Source organism: Anoplophora glabripennis, unplaced genomic scaffold (genome assembly GCF_000390285.2).
Source record: "Anoplophora glabripennis isolate ALB-LARVAE unplaced genomic scaffold, Agla_2.0 scaffold347, whole genome shotgun sequence".
Lineage (NCBI taxonomy): Eukaryota > Metazoa > Arthropoda > Insecta > Coleoptera > Cerambycidae > Anoplophora > Anoplophora glabripennis.
The window spans coordinates 489,859-512,496 of NW_019416440.1; the positions used below are offsets into that span (position 1 = coordinate 489,859).

A 22,638-nucleotide genomic window follows, 5' to 3' on the forward strand; every position below is an offset into this window, starting at 1 on the left:
TAACTTCTTGACTTTATTCATCAAGTTTTTGATGAATTAGAGCATGTTCTAATTTTCGTCAATTTCTTCGTGAAGTTCGGAAGTGCCAACCCAATAGATTTCCAGCCTCAGATCAGTAATGAGGTTATGTTATTGGAATATGTAAATAATTGTATGGCGTCGTACTAATTTTGCATTGTTTTTACTGATTTGTTACTTACCCTAATATTTATATAATATGTGTCAGAACGGTACCACGTTTGTATCACTACAATTATTAATGGAAAGGTGACATTTTTGAAATTTATTTGCTTCTTTGATTCGTTGGTAGAACTGATTAATGCGTCAAAAAACTTGACAAAGTCTGTAGCAGTGTAAAACCACACTGTTTACCAATAAATTCGTGAATTAATTCATGAAGAACTTCGTCATTTTATTCATCAATAAATTGTCAATGTAAAACAGCTATAACAAATTTTAAGGAGGTGGTTTTGGAGAATAATATAGCGTAAAATTGATATTTTTTAAGATAACACCACTAATCTGCTCTTAATAGTTTATTTTATTTTAAGAAATGGTGACAGACATGCCAGCGTCAGAAGGGAGATATCTTTTTCTTGCCCTAGAAAGTAATAAGTGATTAATTTGATTGCGCTAGTAAGACTAAGCTAGATTTTCATAGATCTGTACAACAAAATCATAACCCAAGATTCAATTGGGCTAAGCTATTCTATAAAGTCACTATAATTTTTTTTCTCATAACTATATATATTTATATTTATAAATTATATTATATATTACATATTATATTTTGTATATATTATTTTATCTATAGATATTTATTATTAACAGTAAACGAAACCGAAAGAAATGTTTATGTCTATTTAAGTTTTAATTTCAATGCAAAAAATACAAATATTATTCCATGTAAATAAAAATACCACTTCCAAATTACTGATAAGTTTGAAAGCAAAATCGCCGTGGTTACTCGACACCCAGAACCCCCGGGGATTGGGCGCCTATGGTAAGGACGGAGCAATTTTCTTAGAATCTGACTATGTTATGAAACAGATAATAATTAAATAATTTTGTTACGTTTTCCATATGATTTACATCAAAGTACAAATTCCATATTTATGAATTGCTTTTTATACTGTTTCAAACTTGTTTACAAGCTACAGTTATCGCTTTAGAGTAGAACCGCGTCCGTTTTCGCCATTACCGAATAAAAGTGTATGCAAATATCGAAAAGTAGGTACGCATATTTACGAATGTAGTAAAATGATGTCGAAACCCGTCCTCCTCTGAATGGCAATGGCTACTCGTACTTGAATTCTAAACTATAGACATTACGAAACCCCTGCGCAAACAGATACGCTAAAATCCTTAATCTTGTTTGATTAGTACAATTACATCGAAAAGTTATGACACGGCGGCCGATACGGTGCAGCAAGCGCTGTTCGCGGGACACATCGCGTCGCTTATCCACTTGGTTCGGTTCAGGAGTCTAGTTTCGGTTCGAATTGTAGGAAGGACGCGCGGTGGAACGGCGGCCCGGCTAGCGCGACCCACGGAGCAGTCGTGTAGGTGCGCCGTACCTGTCGGAACCGATAATGCTTATCACTTCGCCGTGTTCGTGTAGACCGCGACGCGATAACGACGACCGAGCTGACTCAGTGCTTTCTTCGGCTTCGCAGTATGCATACTCAGCACCGCTAGCCGACTGATTTGCGNTTGTTACGTTTTCCATATGATTTACATCAAAGTACAAATTCCATATTTATGAATTGCTTTTTATACTGTTTCAAACTTGTTTACAAGCTACAGTTATCGCTTTAGAGTAGAACCGCGTCCGTTTTCGCCATTACCGAATAAAAGTGTATGCAAATATCGAAAAGTAGGTACGCATATTTACGATTGTAGTTATATGATGGCTACTCGTACTTGAATTCTAAACTATAGACATTACGAAACCCCTGCGCAAACAGATACGCTAAAATCCTTAATCTTGTTTGATTAGTACAATTACATCGAAAAGTTATGACACGGCGGCCGATACGGTGCAGCAAGCGCTGTTCGCGGGACACATCGCGTCGCTTATCCACTTGGTTCGGTTCAGGAGTCTAGTTTCGGTTCGAATTGTAGGAAGGACGCGCGGTGGAACGGCGGCCCGGCTAGCGCGACCCACGGAGCAGTCGTGTAGGTGCGCCGTACCTGTCGGAACCGATAATGCTTATCACTTCGCCGTGTTCGTGTAGACCGCGACGCGATAACGACGACCGAGCTGACTCAGTGCTTTCTTCGGCTTCGCAGTATGCATACTCAGCACCGCTAGCCGACTGATTTGCGCGTTTGTGTTGCAGGCCATCAAGAACGAGCCCGAGCAGACGGCGGTCCAGCCAGCCGCCGCAGACGTCGACAGAAAGCCGAAGCTGAAGGCCCCGCCCAAGAAGATCAAATCGGAAAACGGCGGCGAGTCCAAGACCTTCGGCGGTTCCGATTTCATCCATCCGGACGACATCATCCACCACGCCAATGGCAAGGTGTACATCAAGAGCAAGTGCAAACAGTGCAACTACAAATCCGCTTGGGACACCGAGATGGCCAAGCACGAGAAAAAGGTCCACAACATCCACCGGGAGGAAAGCAAGCCAGTGATCAAGAAACCGGCGAGGCCCATCCCCAACCTCATCCCCATCCCGGCGCAGACCTCGGTGTTGAAGCTGGGCCACCAGAGGCCCCTGTATCCGGTGCTGAAGACTGCGCCGGACATCCCCGAGCCCAGCGAACCGATAATGAGCCAGAAGGTCGTCAACGACATCTGGGCGAAATCTGGCAACAGTGCGTTGAAGGACTTTGCCTCGCTGTTCGATTCCGAGGACGTATTCAAAGCCTCCACCCCCAAAGTACCTGATCTCATACCCGCCTCCATCTACAATTCCTCGCCCAAAAGCAAACTAGGCGAAGTGTTCAAGCAGAAGAACGCCTCGTTCTTCGACAACCTCAGGGAGAAGCTGGAGCAGGGCACCGGCGGCAGCTGCAACCTCATCTGCAGCCTGTGCGGTCACGAGAGCAAGTGCCTCACCGAGCAGGTCAAGCACCAGAAGACGTGCGGCAAAGAGACCAACAAGGTGCAGACCGTCGTTCGTTCCCACAACATCAGCTCCTCCCGCTGCAAATTCTGTAGACAGAGATGCAAGTCGAGCGCAGATCTATACAATCACCTGCAAACGTGCCCCGAAGCCTTGAAGGCCGAAATCGTAGACATCAAGATGGAACCCTTGGATGTCAAGGAGGAGATGGACACTTATTCTGAACACGAACTAAGGATAGACGAAGACCAGAGCACCGAAGATTCCGAGATCAAACCGCACCCCATGGAGAACAAAGTGTTCGTGTGGAACGACATCATGGTGCCGATGGATATCGAGGTCGACGATTCCAACTACGAATACACTGATGACAAAGTGGACGACAACGTCTCCTTGGACCTCTCCGTACGCACACACTCCCCCATGGGCAGCGAGAGCAGTTACCTGGGTCCCGACTTGACCGCGACCAACCACAACGTTCACCACTCGCCCTTACCCACCACCGACAAAATTCCCACCCACGGCAACGACATCTCCGTGGCGCAGCACAAGCGCGTGTTCAAGTGCCCGCATTGCACCTTCTGGGCCTCCACGGCGTCGCGCTTCCACGTCCACATCGTGGGTCACTTAAACAAGAAACCCTTCGAGTGTTCCCTCTGCTCCTACCGCTCCAATTGGCGATGGGACATCACCAAACACATCAAACTCAAGTCGGTGAGGGACCAGGCCCACGAGTCGGCCAAGGTGCTGATGACCGACGAGACGGGCAGGCGGAACTACACCAAGTACAACAAGTACCTGACGGAGATCCCGGTGAGCAGCGATCAGAGCATGGACACCAGCGGGGGCTGCGGCACCAGACCGAAACACCACGACCGCAACAACTCGCCCTCCACCAGCAAATCGGACCTGCCCAAGCTGCCCAGGGCGCCCAACAGCTGCGACTTCAGTCCCCTGCTGAAGAACTCGCCGCTGCGCTCGCCACCAGGGCTGAGGGTGGCCGACATGGTGGCCAACCACTCCTCGGCGAGGATATCGGAAAAGAAACGGCCCAGCACGGAGGGGAAGAAGACGCTGTTCAAGTGCAAGAAGTGCAATTTCAGGTAAGCCGCTAATTACGACGATAACCGCGTAATTTGCCGTTCAAGGCCGCCTATTTAGCGAGGCGCTTATTACTTCTGGGAAATTTTTTCGTGGCATGCCATTTAAAAGAGGCACGTGGCAATCGCTGTTCGCGCAGACCGCAGAAATTTACTCGGCACTTCGACGATGAACTGGATTAAATTAATTCGTTGTGGCACTCATTAAAATTCAATCAGAAACTTTTTCAGCTGCTAATAAAATATAACTAAATGGGACATCTTTTTCCAAGTGACAGTAATTGTGGAATTTTTTTGAAACGATCAATAATTAACAGAACTGTGTAAAAAAAATAATGTAAACCGCATTTGCCAGGATTATCTCCTCATATCTATTGTTGTAAGTTTATCAAAATAAAGTACATAATTCGAGTCGCAAAGCAAAAGCTATGAAAAAAATTAATACATTAGAAAATAAAAATAAAAATGCTATTTATGAAATATCAAACCTACAGGGTGTTCCATTTAAAACGAGTTCCTCTATAACGCTCGTAATATCAATAATACAAAGAAATGTTTCAAATAAAAATTGCACCAAATCAATTTGTCCGCATTTTAAAATGATTTTCTGTTGTACAGTATGTTCCATTTCTTCTGCGCGTTACTTGACTTCATTTGAGGTTTCTGACCAAATGGCGATATTTGAAAATACGGCTTTTAAATAAAACAAACAAGTTACAAATGTTATACTGAAATCGCAAAAAAATATATATGAAATATCAATTTTAAAATATTAATAATCAAATAAGAAAGAAACTTGAATAGTGAAGTACATTTGTAAATTATTAAAACGAGAATCAATTTTCTTTAGAAAAATAGAACATAATAGCACTTCTCTAAAAAGAACAGCTGTTAATACTCGTATTGACCTTAAAAATTTGAGTCAAGGTCAAAGACAAGGTCACCGCTAAATCTATTTCTTTCTTAATTTTTTTTTTGATAGGATTTCATCATGAAAAGTTATCGGGGGGGTTTGGGTCTTTTTGGCACAGCCGATATAATNAAATTTTTTCGTGGCATGCCATTTAAAAGAGGCACGTGGCAATCGCTGTTCGCGCAGACCGCAGAAATTTACTCGGCACTTCGACGATGAACTGGATTAAATTAATTCGTTGTGGCACTCATTAAAATTCAATCAGAAACTTTTTCAGCTGCTAATAAAATATAACTAAATGGGACATCTTTTTCCAAGTGACAGTAATTGTGGAATTTTTTTGAAACGATCAATAATTAACAGAACTGTGTAAAAAAAATAATGTAAACCGCATTTGCCAGGATTATCTCCTCATATCTATTGTAAGTTTATCAAAATAAAGTACATAATTCGAGTCACAAACCAAAAGCTATGAAAAAAATTAATACATTAGAAAATAAAAATAAAAATGCTATTTATGAAATATCAAACCTACAGGGTGTTCCATTTAAAACGAGTTCCTCTATAACGCTCGTAATATCAATAATACAAAGAAATGTTTCAAATAAAAATTGCACCAAATCAATTTGTCCGCATTTTAAAATGATTTTCTGTTGTACAGTATGTTCCATTTCTTCTGCGCGTTACTTGACTTCATTTGAGGTTTCTGACCAAATGGCGATATTTGAAAATACGGCTTTTAAATAAAACAAACAAGTTACAAATGTTATACTGAAATCGCAAAAAAATATATATGAAATATCAATTTTAAAATATTAATAATCAAATAAGAAAGAAACTTGAATAGTGAAGTACATTTGTAAATTATTAAAACGAGAATCAATTTTCTTTAGAAAAATAGAACATAATAGCACTTCTCTAAAAAGAACAGCTGTTAATACTCGTATTGACCTTAAAAATTTGAGTCAAGGTCAGAACAAGGTCACCGCTAAATCTATTTCTTTCTTAATTTTTTTTTGATAGGATTTCATCATGAAAAGTTATCGGGGGGGTTTGGGTCTTTTTGGCACAGCTGATATAATTTATTTCTAGCAACTTCTGTATAACATTTGTAACTTTTTTGTTTTATTTATGAACCGTGTCTCAATAAAGAGACGAAAAGTCGACATTCTGAAAATTTGTGTCTTCTATCCAAAACACAGCGTTTGGTGTTATTTGATATTTTTAAAAGAAATTGGCGTTGCAAATTGTATTTACAGGAATGGGCGTTAGAAGTTTTTAAATTTTAGGATCATGGATAACGTGATTTTTTAAATAACACAAACAGATGTAAAATAAATTTAATTTTATCTTTCTCATATCTTTTGTAGTTATTTTAACACCAAAACCAGATGCCAATTAGTAGCACTGCTTCCAACCAAAAAGAGTTAAAACAGCGATCTAACAAAGTATGACTTTTTCCCACTGCAAATTTNATAACACAAACAGATGTAAAATAAATTTAATTTTATCTTTCTCATATCTTTTGTAGTTATTTTAACACCAAAACCAGATGCCAATTAGTAGCACTGCTTCCAACCAAAAAGAGTTAAAACAGCGATCTAACAAAGTATGACTTTTTCCCACTGCAAATTTTTCAACTGTTGATGAAGATTTTAAGGAAAGTATTCCATTATAATTAATTCTGAACAAGTATTATTGTTGTTTTTCTAGTAATTTTGCATTTCTATTTATGAACAATTTTGTTATGTGTACCTCATTTTCAAGGTCATACGTTGACTTTTATGTGATCATATTTTGATAAAAATTATGGTTGCTTTGACAGGAAATTAATTTGTAACTATTATTATAACACTAGGAAACTTTTACTTTAAACGATGCTTAAACATTTTTTTTACACTTTATTTCGGCTTTGAAAATTCCATTATTTTGTATCATCAACTTTTCAACTCGAAAATAACAACAAAAAAAACATGAAAAGCTCAATACACTTTAATAAAATTGAAAATATATTAATTTTGTGGTAAGGTCCACAATTAGATACATTTTTCTATTTGAACGCAAAAGATAGTTATTTTCATATTTGAATAAACTATGAAAACCATATCGCGTTATCATGTTTAGTTTTACAGATATTTGATATTTGTGTGCAATTAAGAATAATTTTGAAGTGTGAAGAAACTGATTCGGTGCAATTTTTATATTTTTGAAACATTTCTTTGTATATTGCTATTACGAAAGCTAGGGGAGAATCCGTTTTAAACGAGACACCCTGTATATACGAATTATAATTAATTATATAATTCCTCGGTATGCCTAAGAAGTATTTATATTAATGCAGATTTATTTAACATAAACACATGTCATTGAAAGGACGCGTGGAAAGTACTATTCTCAAATCATTGTGTTCGCATTGTATTTTTTTTCTCGACCTGTTTGAGACGCGTGAGGAACAGGTGGGCGCGTGACAACACAAACATTATCTGCCAGCTTATAATTCAATCTAAAATAGTGAATGATGTAGTAAGACTCCGTGAACAAATATGGTAGGTAAAGGTAGCTAAAAAAAGGTGTTAAAAACATCAATTAACATAATCGACGATGATTTATGAAGGCTGACTAAATCCTGGCCGATGATATTACGTTATTTTTTTTATAAAGGATTATACTATTGACATTTTGATACAGGGCGCGCCAAATTCAATTTTCTATGCGATAAAAACTAGGAAAAACGACCAAGTCATTTATTACTCACTTCAGAAGCACTTCAATGGTATATTGCGGATCTAACTTCTTTAGTCCAATTGAGTACTGAGGAAGATAATAAAGATTATCAAAACGTTGATCGGTGAAAAATTAATGTATTTTAGTTATTTTCCGACTCTTCAAATCCCTCCTAAAAAATAAAAGACATAAAAAAGCGAGAGATAAAAGAAGGTTCACATCTGGAAAAAATCGTATCTACGTTAAGTACCTATTATAAATTAACAAAAAATTTACAATGTTTGGAAACGCTCTGTACTGTACATAAAACGCTATATTTTTAAGATTCTTTAACAGACTGTTTCATTAGTCATATTTTCAAGTAGGCAACGGTATATTAAGAAAACATCAAATGCCGATTGTAAAACAGGTGTTTTCGATATAAACAAACCGCCAACAAATTGTAAATGGATGACTGGACAGATGTTATTAGCCAATTATTATTAATTTCTCGAAAACTGCTTCGAATTTTCCTTTTTAGACGAGCGATTTACCCCTAAAAAAAGGCATGAATCGACTAAATTTTTAAAACAAAAACCTACAGCATGAAACTTTTTTATTTTATAAAATGTGTTTTTCTGATAATTTACATATATTTTTTATATTTTTCGGCGTGGTCAGTCAATTATTATAAACAAAAAAGTTGTAAAAAAAATTACTCGCCGAATTGCTTTGAAGTCTAGTTTTTTATTGTAAAATGGACCAAATTAAACACTTGTTGTTCTTTGACAAAAATTTTAAAAATGCTTCGTTTCCGAGATAATTACAATTTAATGTGAAAAACGTGACGAAATCGACAAATTTCGGAATTTTTTTCTCAAAAACTACAGAATAGAATTTAATTCTAAAAAAAGCATAATATTCGGCAGATTTTCTACTTTAAGATATATTTTTTTGGTATAGGTCAATTATTTTATTGAAGGTCTAAAGCGAGTAAAAAAAAGTCAAAGGAAACTATGATACATCAAATTTAAATTTTCTTTTCACAATATTACAATATCTTGTATTAGATTATATTTACAATAAACATTATTATGATTTTTTTAATCGATATTATGTTAACAGTACAAATGTTCAAAAGATCATTTTGTTTGGTTTTGTAGCCGGAGTAAGGTTTTTGCAAGTAATTAGTAAAATTTAAATATTCGATTTTTGGTTTTATAAATGGCTAAAATTGACTTGAAAGTTATACCAAAACTAAACTAAATAAGCTTTTTAAATCGTAAAATTAACCTAATAATAATAATTGACCTAGCGGTCTCGAAAAATAAAAAAGTTATTGGATAATTTATTGTATAGGATAATTATTTTATTTTTATTTTACAAAAATATTAAGAGCAATAAAAGTATATTAATTTCTTTTTTATTTAATTTTTAAATAATAAGTTTTTCGTTATTTTCGACAAGTTCTTGAGTTGAAATAAGCGTTTCATCATCAATTTCGAATGGAACATTCTGACATTCATCTGAGCACGCACAGACTGCAGAGCATTACAGGTTCGATGACAAACAGTTACAATTTTTCGTAGAACATTTTCCACTACATGAACAAAAATATTTTTGAAGCATCTAACGCAGTTTCTCCTTCGAAATAATTAAAATCCAAACAACCATTTTCGATTTCCCATCCATCCATGTGTCAATGGATCTAGAGTTACAATTTCACTATTTGTTTTGTTTTTTGTACTCGCATTAAACCTTCAATAAAATAATTGACCTATACCAAAAAAAAATATGTCTTAAAGTAGAAGATCTGCCGATTATTATGCTTTTTTAGAATTAAACTCTGTTCAATAGTTTTTAAGAAAAAAATTCCGGAAGTTTGTCGATTTCGTCACTTTTTTCACATTAAATTGTAAATATCTCGGAAACAAAGCATTTTTAGAATTTTTATCAAAGAACAAAAACTGTTTATTTTGGTCCATTTTACAATAAATATTTTATTTATAACAATTGACTGACCACGCCGAAAAATATAAAAAGTATATGTAAATTATCAGAAAAACACACTTTATAAAATAAAAAAAAGTTTCATGCTGTAGGTTTTTGTTTTAAAAATTTTGTCGGTTACCTTCATTTAGAAGCATCTTCTTAGGGGTGAACCGCTCGCCTATTTAGCGATGAGGATTTTTGGACCAAGAGTTTGTTTAATTGACGAACTATTTACAGGAACCAACTCCTAAAACAACTATTAACCTCGTTTCTGCCTCGGATTCGATGTTAGCAGCGAAAAAAAAACGCCTTACGGTAATAGTAGGTTAATATGTTCCCTTTCCGAACATTTTCCGAAAGATTAAATTTGTCACTTATCGGTGCTGTATGAAAACAATGCGACATTGCATTGATAAAGCCATTATCTTTAAAAAAAAGTCCCACACGAACTAGTCCGTTACATCATTTCAACCACGATAACATTTTGTGGACTTGCGGTAGAATTTAGACTTTGTCCAAAATTTAAAATATGTTACTGTACTCACATGTGTACAGGATATTAAAAAATTACGGTTTTGTGGAGAAAATAAAAGAAAAACTAAACTGCTAATCACAACTAAACAGATTATGGGATTTTTCAATCTTAGAATTTTTTATGAAGGTTTTTATGTATGTAGATTCCCACAATGTTTTTGTCAAACTACTATTTTTCTCATCGTATGAACACTTAAGTGTGGGTTGTTTAATTTAAAACTCCCATTAAAACTGATTATTACCTCCAATAAATTCCTGAATTTTGTCATTTATTGTTATGAATAAATTTAATTCCCAATAAAAACTACATTGCATTGTTTGAATGTCTTGTAGTATCAAAAGCTAAACGAAATATGTAGTGTAAATTTTCAATACATATATTTTTAGGAGGGATTGGTGGTTTTCAAAGAACAAGTTGGTAAATTTAAGGAAACGTCTAATTTACCAGTACCAGAATTTAATATCCGATCACAAATTAACCCCTTTACCTTCAGTGTCTTAGAACACTTTGTTTTCACGCGAAGGTCATTCATAGGGCACTTTAGAATAGAAGTGCTATTCGACGAAGAAAGATCCAACCTACACAATGACACAAAAATCAATCCGATCGGACCACCCCTGCGCCCAGCGGTGGCGATCGAACATTTGTCGCACTTTTAGGGTTTACGCTAATGACTCCTCAAATACCTTTAGGTATTCAAATTAGTCACTGCAATTAGTGGTATATGTTAATATACAGGATGTCCACTTTTAGAGTGGAAAAGAGTTGAAATTATTTTTATTTTTCATTTTACGAGAAAAAGGTATTCCTGATTAAAATTTTTGCTTATCTTTAAAATGCGGTTGGCATGGAGAACTTTCATCTTGCATGTACAGGGTGATCAGAAAATCGGCAAATATAGAAATCGTTCAATTTTTCCTCAAAAACGGTGCATCCTACGAAAAAAAATGAAGAGACCAATTTCATTAAGAATTGATGGCTGATTTCTAAATAAATATCAAAACTGGAAAAGTNTCGTAAAATGAACAATAAAAATGTTTTACTGTTCGTTTCTATCAAAGTAGGCCGATTCATACACAAATTGAAATTATAATATAATAAATTTAAATTCTAAGCGTTAAAACGAAGGTATTCTTGAACGATTTTTATATTTGCCGATTTTCTGATCACCCTGTACATACAAAATGAAAGTTCTCCATGCCAACCGCATTTTAAAGACAAGCAAAATTTTTTATCAAGAATGCCTTTTTCTCATAAAATGAAAAATAAAAATATTCTCCCTCTTTTCCACTCTAATCGTGGACATACTGTATATGTGTTATTGTCATTTGTTTAAATAATGGTTGCTCTTCAAAATAGATTAAAAATATAAGAGATGAACAAACAACAAATAGATGAATAACGCAGTCTCAAAATAAATAGACTTTTATTTTTTATACAGGGTGTTTGAAAATAAGTGCGAAATATTTTAGGGTGTGGTTGTAAAAGTTATTTTGTGAAAGAAAGTTCATGGATTCGACGTAGGCCGAAATATGCTTCGTTTCCGAAATACAGTGTTTAATAAGTTTTAATTTTGTATTTATTTTCATTAATTCAAAATCATTAAAAGTCAAAGACTTTTAATGATATTGACTCGAAATTTGATGGTTGTAATCTATTTAGAAATATTGACAGCAACCTGCTAGATAATGTATCAATAGAAATTAAAAATACACAAACTTGCAATAAAATATGTTTTACGTTTTTTCCTCAAAAACGGTGCATCCTACGAAAAAAAATGAAGAGACCAATTTCATTAAGAATTGATGGCTGATTTCTAAATAAATATCAAAACTGGAAAAGTCAGTGTCGTACCATTTTTTTTTTTATTAAAAAGTAGAAATATTCTGATTACCCCAAAAAATGCACATTTATCCCTTCAAGCCGTTTTCAAATTTCGAGTCAATATCTTTGAAACTCTAAATTTTATTTTTTTATTTATTTTTATTAATTACTTCAAACACGCCCTGTATATGGGTATTTTCGAATATGTAACTATTTTTCTACCCCCAACAATACAGGGTTATTAACATAATATTCTACTCCCTTTTTTTGTCTTTCTGTCTAGAAAAAAAATTATAAAGACCAAACATATTTAGGAAATTTTCTTGTGATTTCAAACTAAAAGTGAAGATGTAAATCAAACTTGTGTTTTTTTTTAATGAAATAGAGATTTACGTTTTGGGTTCTAACTTTTAAACCACCTTGTATATTTTGATAAAATTTTGGTACTTTTGATATCTTTTACTATTACAAGATACCTTGACTGGCCCCGACACAAAATTTTGACAGATTTGACAGATGCAATGAAATTGAAAATACTATTTAGATGCTTTGAAGATTTTTCATTAAAAATGGTTCATTTGTTTCGATAAAATAAACCGTTTTTTTGATAAATCCGTTTTTAAAACGGACAACAACAGGTAGATATTATTTTTTTTGCAAATGTACATATATTTAATTTATTTGTTTGTCAAGGCCAAAAACCTTTAGAAGGGTCGCTCGTAGTAGTCGTAGTTTAAGAGAAACAAGTTAAAGATTAAAAATAAACAGTTACATAAGAATAAAATATATGTATACTTGCCGGCCATATTATGTAACATATTTGCTTTCATAATTTGCACAATGTATTTTATTTACTGACACTAAACAGCGTACTTAGTGTTGTGTGAAATGTCCCTGATAGAATTTTGAAAAAAAAATTTCTCAAAAGCTAGGTTCGACCGTACAAGAAAAAACAATATAGTAAATAATTCCATATGTTGTACAAACACGTGCACCAAATTTGTTTTTTTTTTCTGGCGTTCTGTCGACATGCCACGTCTAGTGCATTACATAACACTTGTGTTGGCAACACGGATCATAAGAAAATTTCCTAAAACCTTAAGTTAAAGCCTCTAGATTGACCAATATCTAGGAACTTTTTACAATTTTTTCCTAGGTAGAAGAAGATAGCTCAACTTATAAAACTGGGTAGAAGAAATAAAGAAGGTAGAATGTAATGTGAATAGCCTCGCATTTCGGTATTCTCGTACAAAACATAACTGGCCAACTGTTACCAACGAAAATTTTAAACGAACATAACCTCAAATTCGGCGTGATTTCTTGCAGGGACGCTTCTCGGGACATCCTGCTGCAGCACGTGAAGGGCCACTACCAGCAGGCGGGCGGGCCGTCCACCAGCTCGCAGGATCTGAGTTTAAGGGGTACGAGTCCTGATAAAGATGAGGCAAGTGTAAATAACATAATAGGGAAGGGAGGCAGCGCCCCTTTCCGTTGCGGTCACTGCAACCAGGTATCTAATTGGAAGCATGTCATCCAGGTATACTAACATTAGCTTTACTAACCATTAACTACTGTACTAGCCCCCCCTCTCCCCCCGGCCTCGTTATTCTATATTCCTGCGGCAAGGTCACCGCGATTAAAAATGTAGCGTTAATGCATTCATTGGTTTTAATTGCTGACGTCGGTCGAGGCGCGAAGAGGACACCGTAAGGGCCTGTTCACGCGTCGACGACGAGTTTTGTCGCGCGATGGGTTTTTATTTAATTTATCAATCGCTCAAATGCGGTACTGCTAATTTTCTTTAAAACATACAACTGCAGGATACCCAGCGTTATTTTTCCATTGGAATATATCAAGAATAAATTAATTAATGTTATAAATAGAGATACGCAGTTAAATTAAAGCGCCCAATTTTATTGTAAACAAACAAAACACAATTATGAAGGAAATATATTCAAAATTAGGTCGTAGGAAATAGACGTCTGATTGTCAGCAAGCGGTACGGTGATAATCCTGCACGAACACCAAACTCCCAGTGAGAGTTTGACATTTGTTCTGCAGTTTTCTTAATGCTTTGGACAATTAGAAACCATTGAAGACCGTGATACAAAGACAAGGAGATATGATATTCACGTAGACTAAAATCGGTTCGCTTGCCGCATGACGTCACATGGAGAGTGATTTAAGTAGTTTACTCTAATAGTTAAGTATCTAATAAATAAGAAATGGTTCTAATATCAAAATAAGTACATGCCCTTCTACATTATTTAGTAACTCTTGTGCGGTTTTTTAATCTAGCACCTTCTGGTGCAAATTACGAATATAGTCCGACGTTTTCAAATTCCATGAAGTGTTAAATAAATATTTACGTCCGCAAACTTGAACACGGGTTTTTTCCGCTTTTGTTTAACAGTGTATCAGGTCTTTTCTGTAACAATTCCTTTGAAATTTCAAGTGCCATAGTAGTTCAAGTAATCAATAATGCTACGTTGCCAAATGTTACGTGATAACTCCATAAAATCAGTTTATTTTAAAGGCTTTTATAATTCAAACAAATAGAATACCGTTTTCACATATTTTTTTAAAACCTCCAAGTTTTTATGGGCCTTTAATAAAAAATTACGGAATATACCTCTACAGGATGGTTCACAAATGGTGACCAAAAATTAAACCTCGTATTGTTTGGTGAATTGGAAGGCGAGTTTTTCCTATAAAGTTTTTATCTGCGATGCTTTGTTAAAAAGATACAGGTGATACTTAAAAAAAATATTTTTATTTTTTTTAAATAATTTAAAAATTAGTAAGTGCAATAATTTGAAATTGGGCACATGTACAAAATCTGAGGGCTTTTCCTAAAATTTACATGCTCCAGTGAAGTTGTTGAAAATTAAATTTTCTACAAAACAGTTCCTATGAAAAATTTCGATTTTCCCAATAGTTTTTCCGTATATTTTTTAAATTTATAGAGTATAAGAAAATTAATGTTTTGGAGCCAGTTCATTTTACCAAAAGTGAATTAATGAAAATTGCGGAAAATCTTTGGAAAATTTGAAAATTTTATATTTTCCACATTTTTCACAAATAGAATCTGAACCATCCAAAATATACTGGTTGAGGAAAATTGTGCCAAATAATGGGCTTTGTTTTATAGGATAAATATTTATATATAAACCTCGATTTCCTTGGCGTATCCATCTAAAATGAATGGGTTCTATTCTTGTACGACACCTACGATTTACGAAATATCGAAAAATCCACGAGGACAGGAAAAATATTTAGAAAAAACTGCCAACTCTCCGTAAACGTAACTAACAGACACATAATAATAGAATCCTTACAGGAAAATTTATTACTTGTGGGTATTTCGTATTATGTTAAAATAGAAGTTTTGCCATGTTGCCAAACGTACGAGAAATTCCTTGAATGTAAAGATTTGTCTGCCATAAAAAAAAATCGCAATATTTCACAAATGTGACATATTTTCAAAATATAGAATAACGAGGTATTTCTGCATGTGCATGCATGTGAATTTTTCTTTTTTTTTGAAATAATTAAGTATGAAGTAACTAACCAAACACGATTACTAATAATTCTGAAGTCGTAAAGCCATAATCCCACAAACATAATGTTATCATCACCGAAACGATCCCACCTGCCTTATCTTTGTTCTTTGTACTAACGAAAAAATTGTTACAGTCTTAACAGTTTTGTCGCAATATCGCATGATCGGTACTTTCGATAACGGCCCTTATCTGGCATGCATTACTAATATTTTAGCAACGACTGCAATAACATGTATATTAAGATAACGGGAGATAATTTTTAACACAAAGGAAAACCGAATTGCTGCTTTGCTGCCAGTGCGAACACCAGAACCGCGAAATTTTTCCTGAACTCGCACGTAAATTGTAATAAAGGCGCGTACTCACTCACAGTGTTCGCGAACGTTCGTGGCGTTTGCAAACGCCTTAACGGTTTTGTTTCGAAACAGATAATGCCATCGGAATAAACAATTAGTTTTAGGGTCAATATAATTTTTATTTGGGTAATTTTACAGCTGAGAGTAAATTTAAACGATAAGATAAAATTGTTTAACCAAAAATCGCTATGAATTAAATACCGGTTAGTAATGTGAGAAAAGATGTGTTATCTTTTATGTCGAGCAATCTAATAATCACTAGTTTAATGTTAACGTGAAATTTCACTGTTTCTATAAAGTACATGTTGAAAGTAGTACCTACGTGGACAACGATTTCTACCCCTTTTTACTTATCTGCTAAGAAGGCCTAAAATTTTAATAAAATTTAATATTTCAAAGATATATTTAAACAATTTTTTTCGGGATTACATTAATATGATTTAATAGGTCTATTTCTAATGATAAGGGGGATATGGCAAATACTGTGGGTGAGATATAATGTACAAAGTACATTATGTCATACTTTAAATATCATTGGTGTTCTGTTAGATTATGTACACTTAGACCAGGCGGTATCTGTTTTGGTTTGGGTGAATCGTATATCCACGGAGATTTTTGGCGTTTTGGCTTTCAAATATCACTAGAATTGAAAATTTTTCTATGCGCATAAAAAAAACGTGGGCTTAACTTTTGGCGGCACAATATGTTTAAAAAATGCGAAAAATGTTATATTTTTCTTCCTATTTAATTATGTATCTTTTCAAGAGTTGATTTTAGGCGAAAATGGAAAAGGAAAAAAATTTTTGCAATTAAATTTTTTACAAAACATGTCAAGTTAAAAATCGAATGAATCATGATTATTATGGTAAAAATCGAAACAATCGCAAAAATGGGGTTAAAAAAAAATACTTTTTAGGGAATTTTTTTGGGGTATTTAAATTGGGTATAGGACCTTTATACTTGGCTCAAAAAAACTTCATGTTATGTAGAACTATCACACCAAATTTCATCAAAATCGGTTCGATAGATTTTGCATAACAATTTTGCAATCCAGATTTTGAAAAAAAAATTTACAAATTTTCAAAATTTTGCACAGCAAAAATCAAGGCCCTTAGATACTTGAAAATTTAATCACATATAGAAGGGCTCTCGAGCTTTCAAACTTTTTTTGAAAAATCCGAATCCGTCAATTAGGAGAGCTCTGGCGCTTGTTTAAACATTGGTCGAATTTTTGTACATACTTATAAACAATTAGAACTTTGTGAATATTCAGTAAAATGAATTTTTTTAAAGCAGGTTTTAAAAGCTTTTGGAAAGACGCTTCTTAAAAAAAAAACAGATCGATTGATCAATTAGTTACGTAGTTATAGCCGATTCAATTTCGAGCAGGCCGAAGCGGCCGCGCTCTCTGCTTCTCCCCCCCCCCCATTTTTTTAACATATTATGCCGCCAAAAGTTAAGCTCACGTTTTTTTTATGCGCATAGGAAAATTTTCATTTCTAGTGATATTTGACAGCCAAAAAGCCAAAAATCTCCGTGGATATACGATTCACCCAAATATGGCTTTTTGAAACAGATACCGTCTGGACTAACTTTAATATTTACATTTTCACATTTTTGGTTGGTCTCACCTTAAGAGTTTTTATATATTCTTTCAATTGTATTTTTTAGAGTTTTTTGTCTATTTTGTAGTATGTATCTTTCATACATGTTTTTTTTTTTTTTACTAAGAATATTTAGGTTTGATTGTTTCATACGACAATTAAACAAAGATTTGTATTTGTTCTGAATGTATAACTGCTTTGTCCTGAAAATGAGAAATTAAAAGTTGGCAACTCTATTTGTGGGTTATATTATTGATATTATAAGGGCATCTTCTAGAAACCACTACTTTTTTATTTTCAGTGATTTTAAAAACTGTGGATGCACTTTTTTCCGAGTGCACTCATGCGCAGAAATAAAACAAACAAATAATAAATTTTTTTATAGGATTTGAGGTCAGAACATGTGTCACGTACACAACCATCAGCAACATACAGCGTTTTGAGATATACGAGTAGATGCACAAATATGTATGATTTTTCGCGTTTTTTGACCAAAAACAGCCAATATCCCAATGAGGATGCATTTTCTCGAAAAAATAAAAGTTGTTCAAAATTAAATTTCCTACAAAATTGCTCCTATGAAAAATTTCGATTTTCCAAATAATTTTCTCGTAAATGAAGTACAGATTGTGTGAAAATTAATGTTTTGAAGCCAAATAATGGCCAATTCATTTCTAAATAACAAAAGTGAATTAGAAGAAAAAAAATTGCCATCAAACGTAGATTTTCGAGTGTACACCACATTACGATTTAATTATGCGCTTTTTAATATATTCCAGAAAAATATGTTTTCTTTGATTTTTTTTTACTTTTGAGTATTAAAAAATAAAAATTTGTAATATGATGAAATTGAAAATTTAAAATTGATCACGATAGAAAAGGAATTTTCTGGAGATGCAAAGGTATAATAAAAAAAATTATATGAATATAATTTGTTTTTATTTATTTATAATTAAATGACAACTTTTTTTATTTACAATTTTTAACAATTTTTTATGGACTTCCATAAATATCCATGTTTCTGTAAAACTGCTTCATCGCTGTCACAAAAAAATTTAAAAAAAAACAAATTTTTCTGGAAAATATTAAAAAGTGCATAATTAATTCGTAATGAACATCCTCGAAAAGCTAAAAGTATAAGATTTTTCAAGAATTTTACGCACTTTTCTTTTTTCTATTTCACTTTTGCGATTTAAAAATGAAAATGAAACATTAATTTTCACATAATCTGGTACTTCATTTAAAAAATATGCGGGAAAACTATTAGGAAAATCGAAATTTTTCACAGGAGCAATTGTGTAGAAAATTTAATTTTGAACTTTTATTTTTTCGAGAAAATGCATCCTCATTGAGATATTGGCAGGTTTTGGTCAAAAATTGTAAGCTCGCTAAGTTCGCTTATTCCGTCTTTTTATGTCTAACATTCCTAGACAAACAGAAGAGATAGACAATAATAGAAGCTGAAAAGTTACATTAAAAATAAATTAGCGAGAAAAAATTTTTGATTTGACCAATCTGCTAACACAACTTATTACAGACTTTTTTAGCCAAATCTCCTTTATTATGAAAGATGTACCTATGAAAACCGTACATCAAAGTAATCCAAATATAGTTTTAAAATATATAGAAAATTAGATAATCATTTTTCTAATTTTTGCCTTGAAGTCATAAGAAAATACCATGCCATCTTTTACTCAAATCTGGCATTGTCAAGAACGAGCGAATTATTCTCAAAGCGATAGTACATTGAACGTAATGAAATATATTTTGTTTGCATCTTGATTTGTGTAAATAATTAGTACGTGAATGGATGGCGATTTGATATTGACAACTTAATCCTTTTATCAAATGTTTCCTTATCCAATAAACGTCTTCTCTCTCTAACACCTCATTTAATTCTAAAAATATCTCTAACTCGATAGGTATATGTTGCATCGTTTCACTGTTATCTACATTCTAAATTATTTATTTATGAAAACTCATAATTAAATTCAAGCCAAAGGAATGATGCATCATGAACCGTCACGAGTAGGCACACGAAAATAAACTAATTTCTAACGTTTCTAATCACTCCGTCACCAGTTAGATACCGTTGGAACGCTTTTTGAAACAGCGTTGGACGACTAATAAGTTATATGTGGGTTTATTGGACGAGTGGTTTCTTTGAGTTTGGCTTTTGTCGTGGATTTGTGTTTTACGGAATAGCCAACCCCTGATTTTGAAATATCTCATTGTTGCAGAGGCACTGCAGGTTGAAGCACAGTGGCGACGTCCGCGTCGTCAGCAACAAGAACGGCCAAGAAAGAATTGAGGTGGAGGAGCAGACCGACGAGCCAGACCACGTCGATGTGCCCCAGGAAGGCGTTTTCAGGTGCACCTCCTGCCCCTTCTCCTGCGACAATGACCTGGACTACGACCAGCACCGCGTCGGACACGTCCCCACCTCGGAGAGCATCCTCAAGTGCCACTACTGCAACTACTTCGTCTCCAACAAGGAGGACCTGGTGGAGCATCTCAGGCTGCACGGCATCTCCGAGCCGGAGGAGTTCCTAAGTAAAATGACGGAGAAGGGCGCGAACGATGCGGACGGGAAGAAGTTCAGGTGCGTCATTTGTCCTTACGTCACCAACTCCAAGTCGCAGTACACCTACCACAGACAGTTCCACAAACCTAGAGGGGGCCAGTATACCTGCACGCAGTGTTCTTATAACGTCAGCAAGAGGCATTTGCTCCATCAACACTTGAAGGTGCACGGGATCAACGTTACTTCCCACAGACAGAACGGAGAGGTTATATACTTGGACGAAATAACGGACGAGATCGAAGAAGTGCCTTCTTCCGCTACCGCTCTGGACGCACAGAACTTTGCAGACATTCCCCTGGTGTGGGTGTCAAAGAACGGGAAGTTCTCGAAGATGTTCAAGTGCAGGTACTGCCCCCACGTCAATTTGAGGAAAGTTAACATACAAGAGCACGAGAAGATGCACAGTATCCGTGAGAAAAACCCCAACTCCTCTAGGTTGAACGACATAGAACATCGATGCACCGAGTGCAACTACGTGTGTAACAACGCGGGGGTGCTGTCTTCACACTCGAAAGTCCATCAGGGTTTGTACGGTACGGTGCACAGATTGGTAGATCCCAGTCGTACCGACGAGGAACAGATCCGGGAGCTGAGCAGAAGCACCGGGATTCAACCGGTGACGGACGGTGTGCCGTTCGAGGACTTTGAAATCACTGAAACAACAGCCATGGAAAGCGACGAGGTGGACAGTTCGTCGGGATCGGGATCTGTTCTGTACTTCTGCAAGGAGTGTCCGGCGAGGTTTCTGAAAGAGAACGAGTTCGGCATCCACAAGAGATTCCACGGTTCGAGGCTGTTCTACAAGTGTGACTATTGCACTTACACGGCGAGAGAGAAACCTCACTTGTACTCCCACTCGAAGGTACACACCAGCGAGTACCAGGACAGGACGAAGGTGTTGCAGAACATGTACATCACGAGCGCCAACTACCCGCAACCCCACACCGTTCCCTTGAAGTCTGGCGGTGATTCCAGCTGGGTGGTGGCCGAGAATAACAATAAATCCATGGAGATGAGCACCCTTTGCAGTATCCTGAACAAGCCCGTGAAGTCTACCCAGAACGTGCCATTATCCGGGACCGACCTGTTCCTACAGAAGTCCGAGGCCCAACAGAAACAAGCGGCTCAACTAAGGGAGATGTCCCCTACACCGCAGAAATCCATAGACCCCCAGTTTGGGGTCCTTATGCATGGAAACCCCGACTTCATCTACCCTACATATCTGAAAAACGGCCGAATGAAGGAGAAGCGCTACAAGTGCCATAAGTGTCCCAGCGCGTTCGAGAAACGGGAGCAGTACAAAGTCCACTTGGGCCTGCACGGCGCCAAGCAGCGCTACTGCTGCGACTACTGTGATTACTCCGTAAAGTACTACGCCAACTACGCCCAGCACTTGAAGAAGCACAAGCTGAACGCCGCCGCCCACGCGGCGAGGAGGTCCAGTGACGACGCCGATCTTGACGTAGATGAGAGCGCTGAAGTTACCAGTGAAGTTACCACAGAGGAGAGCCCTTCGAAACTCTCCCTGGCCGACCAGCAGATGCTCGCGGTCGAAGAACAACGGAAAGCCGCTAGCCCCACCAAGGAAGTCGAGGATAGGAAGGTGTTCTGGTGCCCCAGCTGTCCCTACACCAACGCGAGGAAGGACGCGGTGGACAACCACCAGAAACGTCACGTCAGCGTGTCCGGGGTGCGATGCACCTACACCTGCGAGCACTGCGACTACTCCGTGCCGCAGAACCACTTCCTCAGGGAGCACACCAAGCTGCACTTCGTGCCGAATAAAGTCAATCAGGTGGAGGGGTTCATGAGTTGCGATAACATAAAGCTGACCTCGATCAAGACGGAGGAGGACGCGGCGGACGACAAGAGTTTGATTTTCGAGGAGCGCGGGGAGGAGAGGCAGTTCGCGCCGCCGCTGAGCGCGGAAGTAGCGGAACGGTTCAATAACAATGAGGGTGAGAAACTGTTCGTGAACGTACAAACGGGTGAGGTAGTGGATAGGAGGAAAATTAGTGATACCACGCCGCGTCGGTCCTCGGTGAAGACGGAGGACGGCGACTTGGAAGTAATTTAGTCAAACTTCTAGTGATAATTAATTACAAATCTATTTACCTAATTTATCAGAACTTACTTAATACCACATAAATTTATAACGTGTTAACAATAATTGCCTTAGTCATAGAGTATTTTTACAGAGTATTTTCACATGAAGGTAGCAGAAATTTAAATATAGTATTATTACCACTTTTCATACTGTATTTGTACATATTCTGTTCTTAGAAGTATTAATTTTTATTTTCATGGGGTTTAATGCCAAAGCATTCAAAGCCAAAATTTGCCATATTATTGTTGTTTATTGTTTACAGAGAAAATATATGACTTATAACTTA

At 36.0% G+C, this 22,638-nt stretch overlaps 1 protein-coding gene across 4 annotated transcripts in view; it reads left to right on the forward strand.

Moving 5' to 3' along the window:
• The window catches only part of LOC108908375 (zinc finger protein Xfin), a 149,285-nt gene extending 126,647 nt beyond the window's left edge, over positions 1–22,638 (forward strand). For 3 of the 4 annotated variants that reach the window (XM_018712406.2, XM_018712407.1, XM_018712405.2), the window contains 3 exons: positions 2,343–4,174; positions 13,465–13,675; positions 19,902–22,638. In XM_018712406.2, the coding sequence (XP_018567922.1) occupies positions 2,343–4,174; positions 13,465–13,675; positions 19,902–22,322 (4,464 nt within the window). In that variant the 3' untranslated portion in view covers positions 22,323–22,638. The remainder of the gene's footprint in view (positions 1–2,342; positions 4,175–13,464; positions 13,676–19,901) is intronic. The other variant, XM_018712408.2, reaches the window with a different exon arrangement.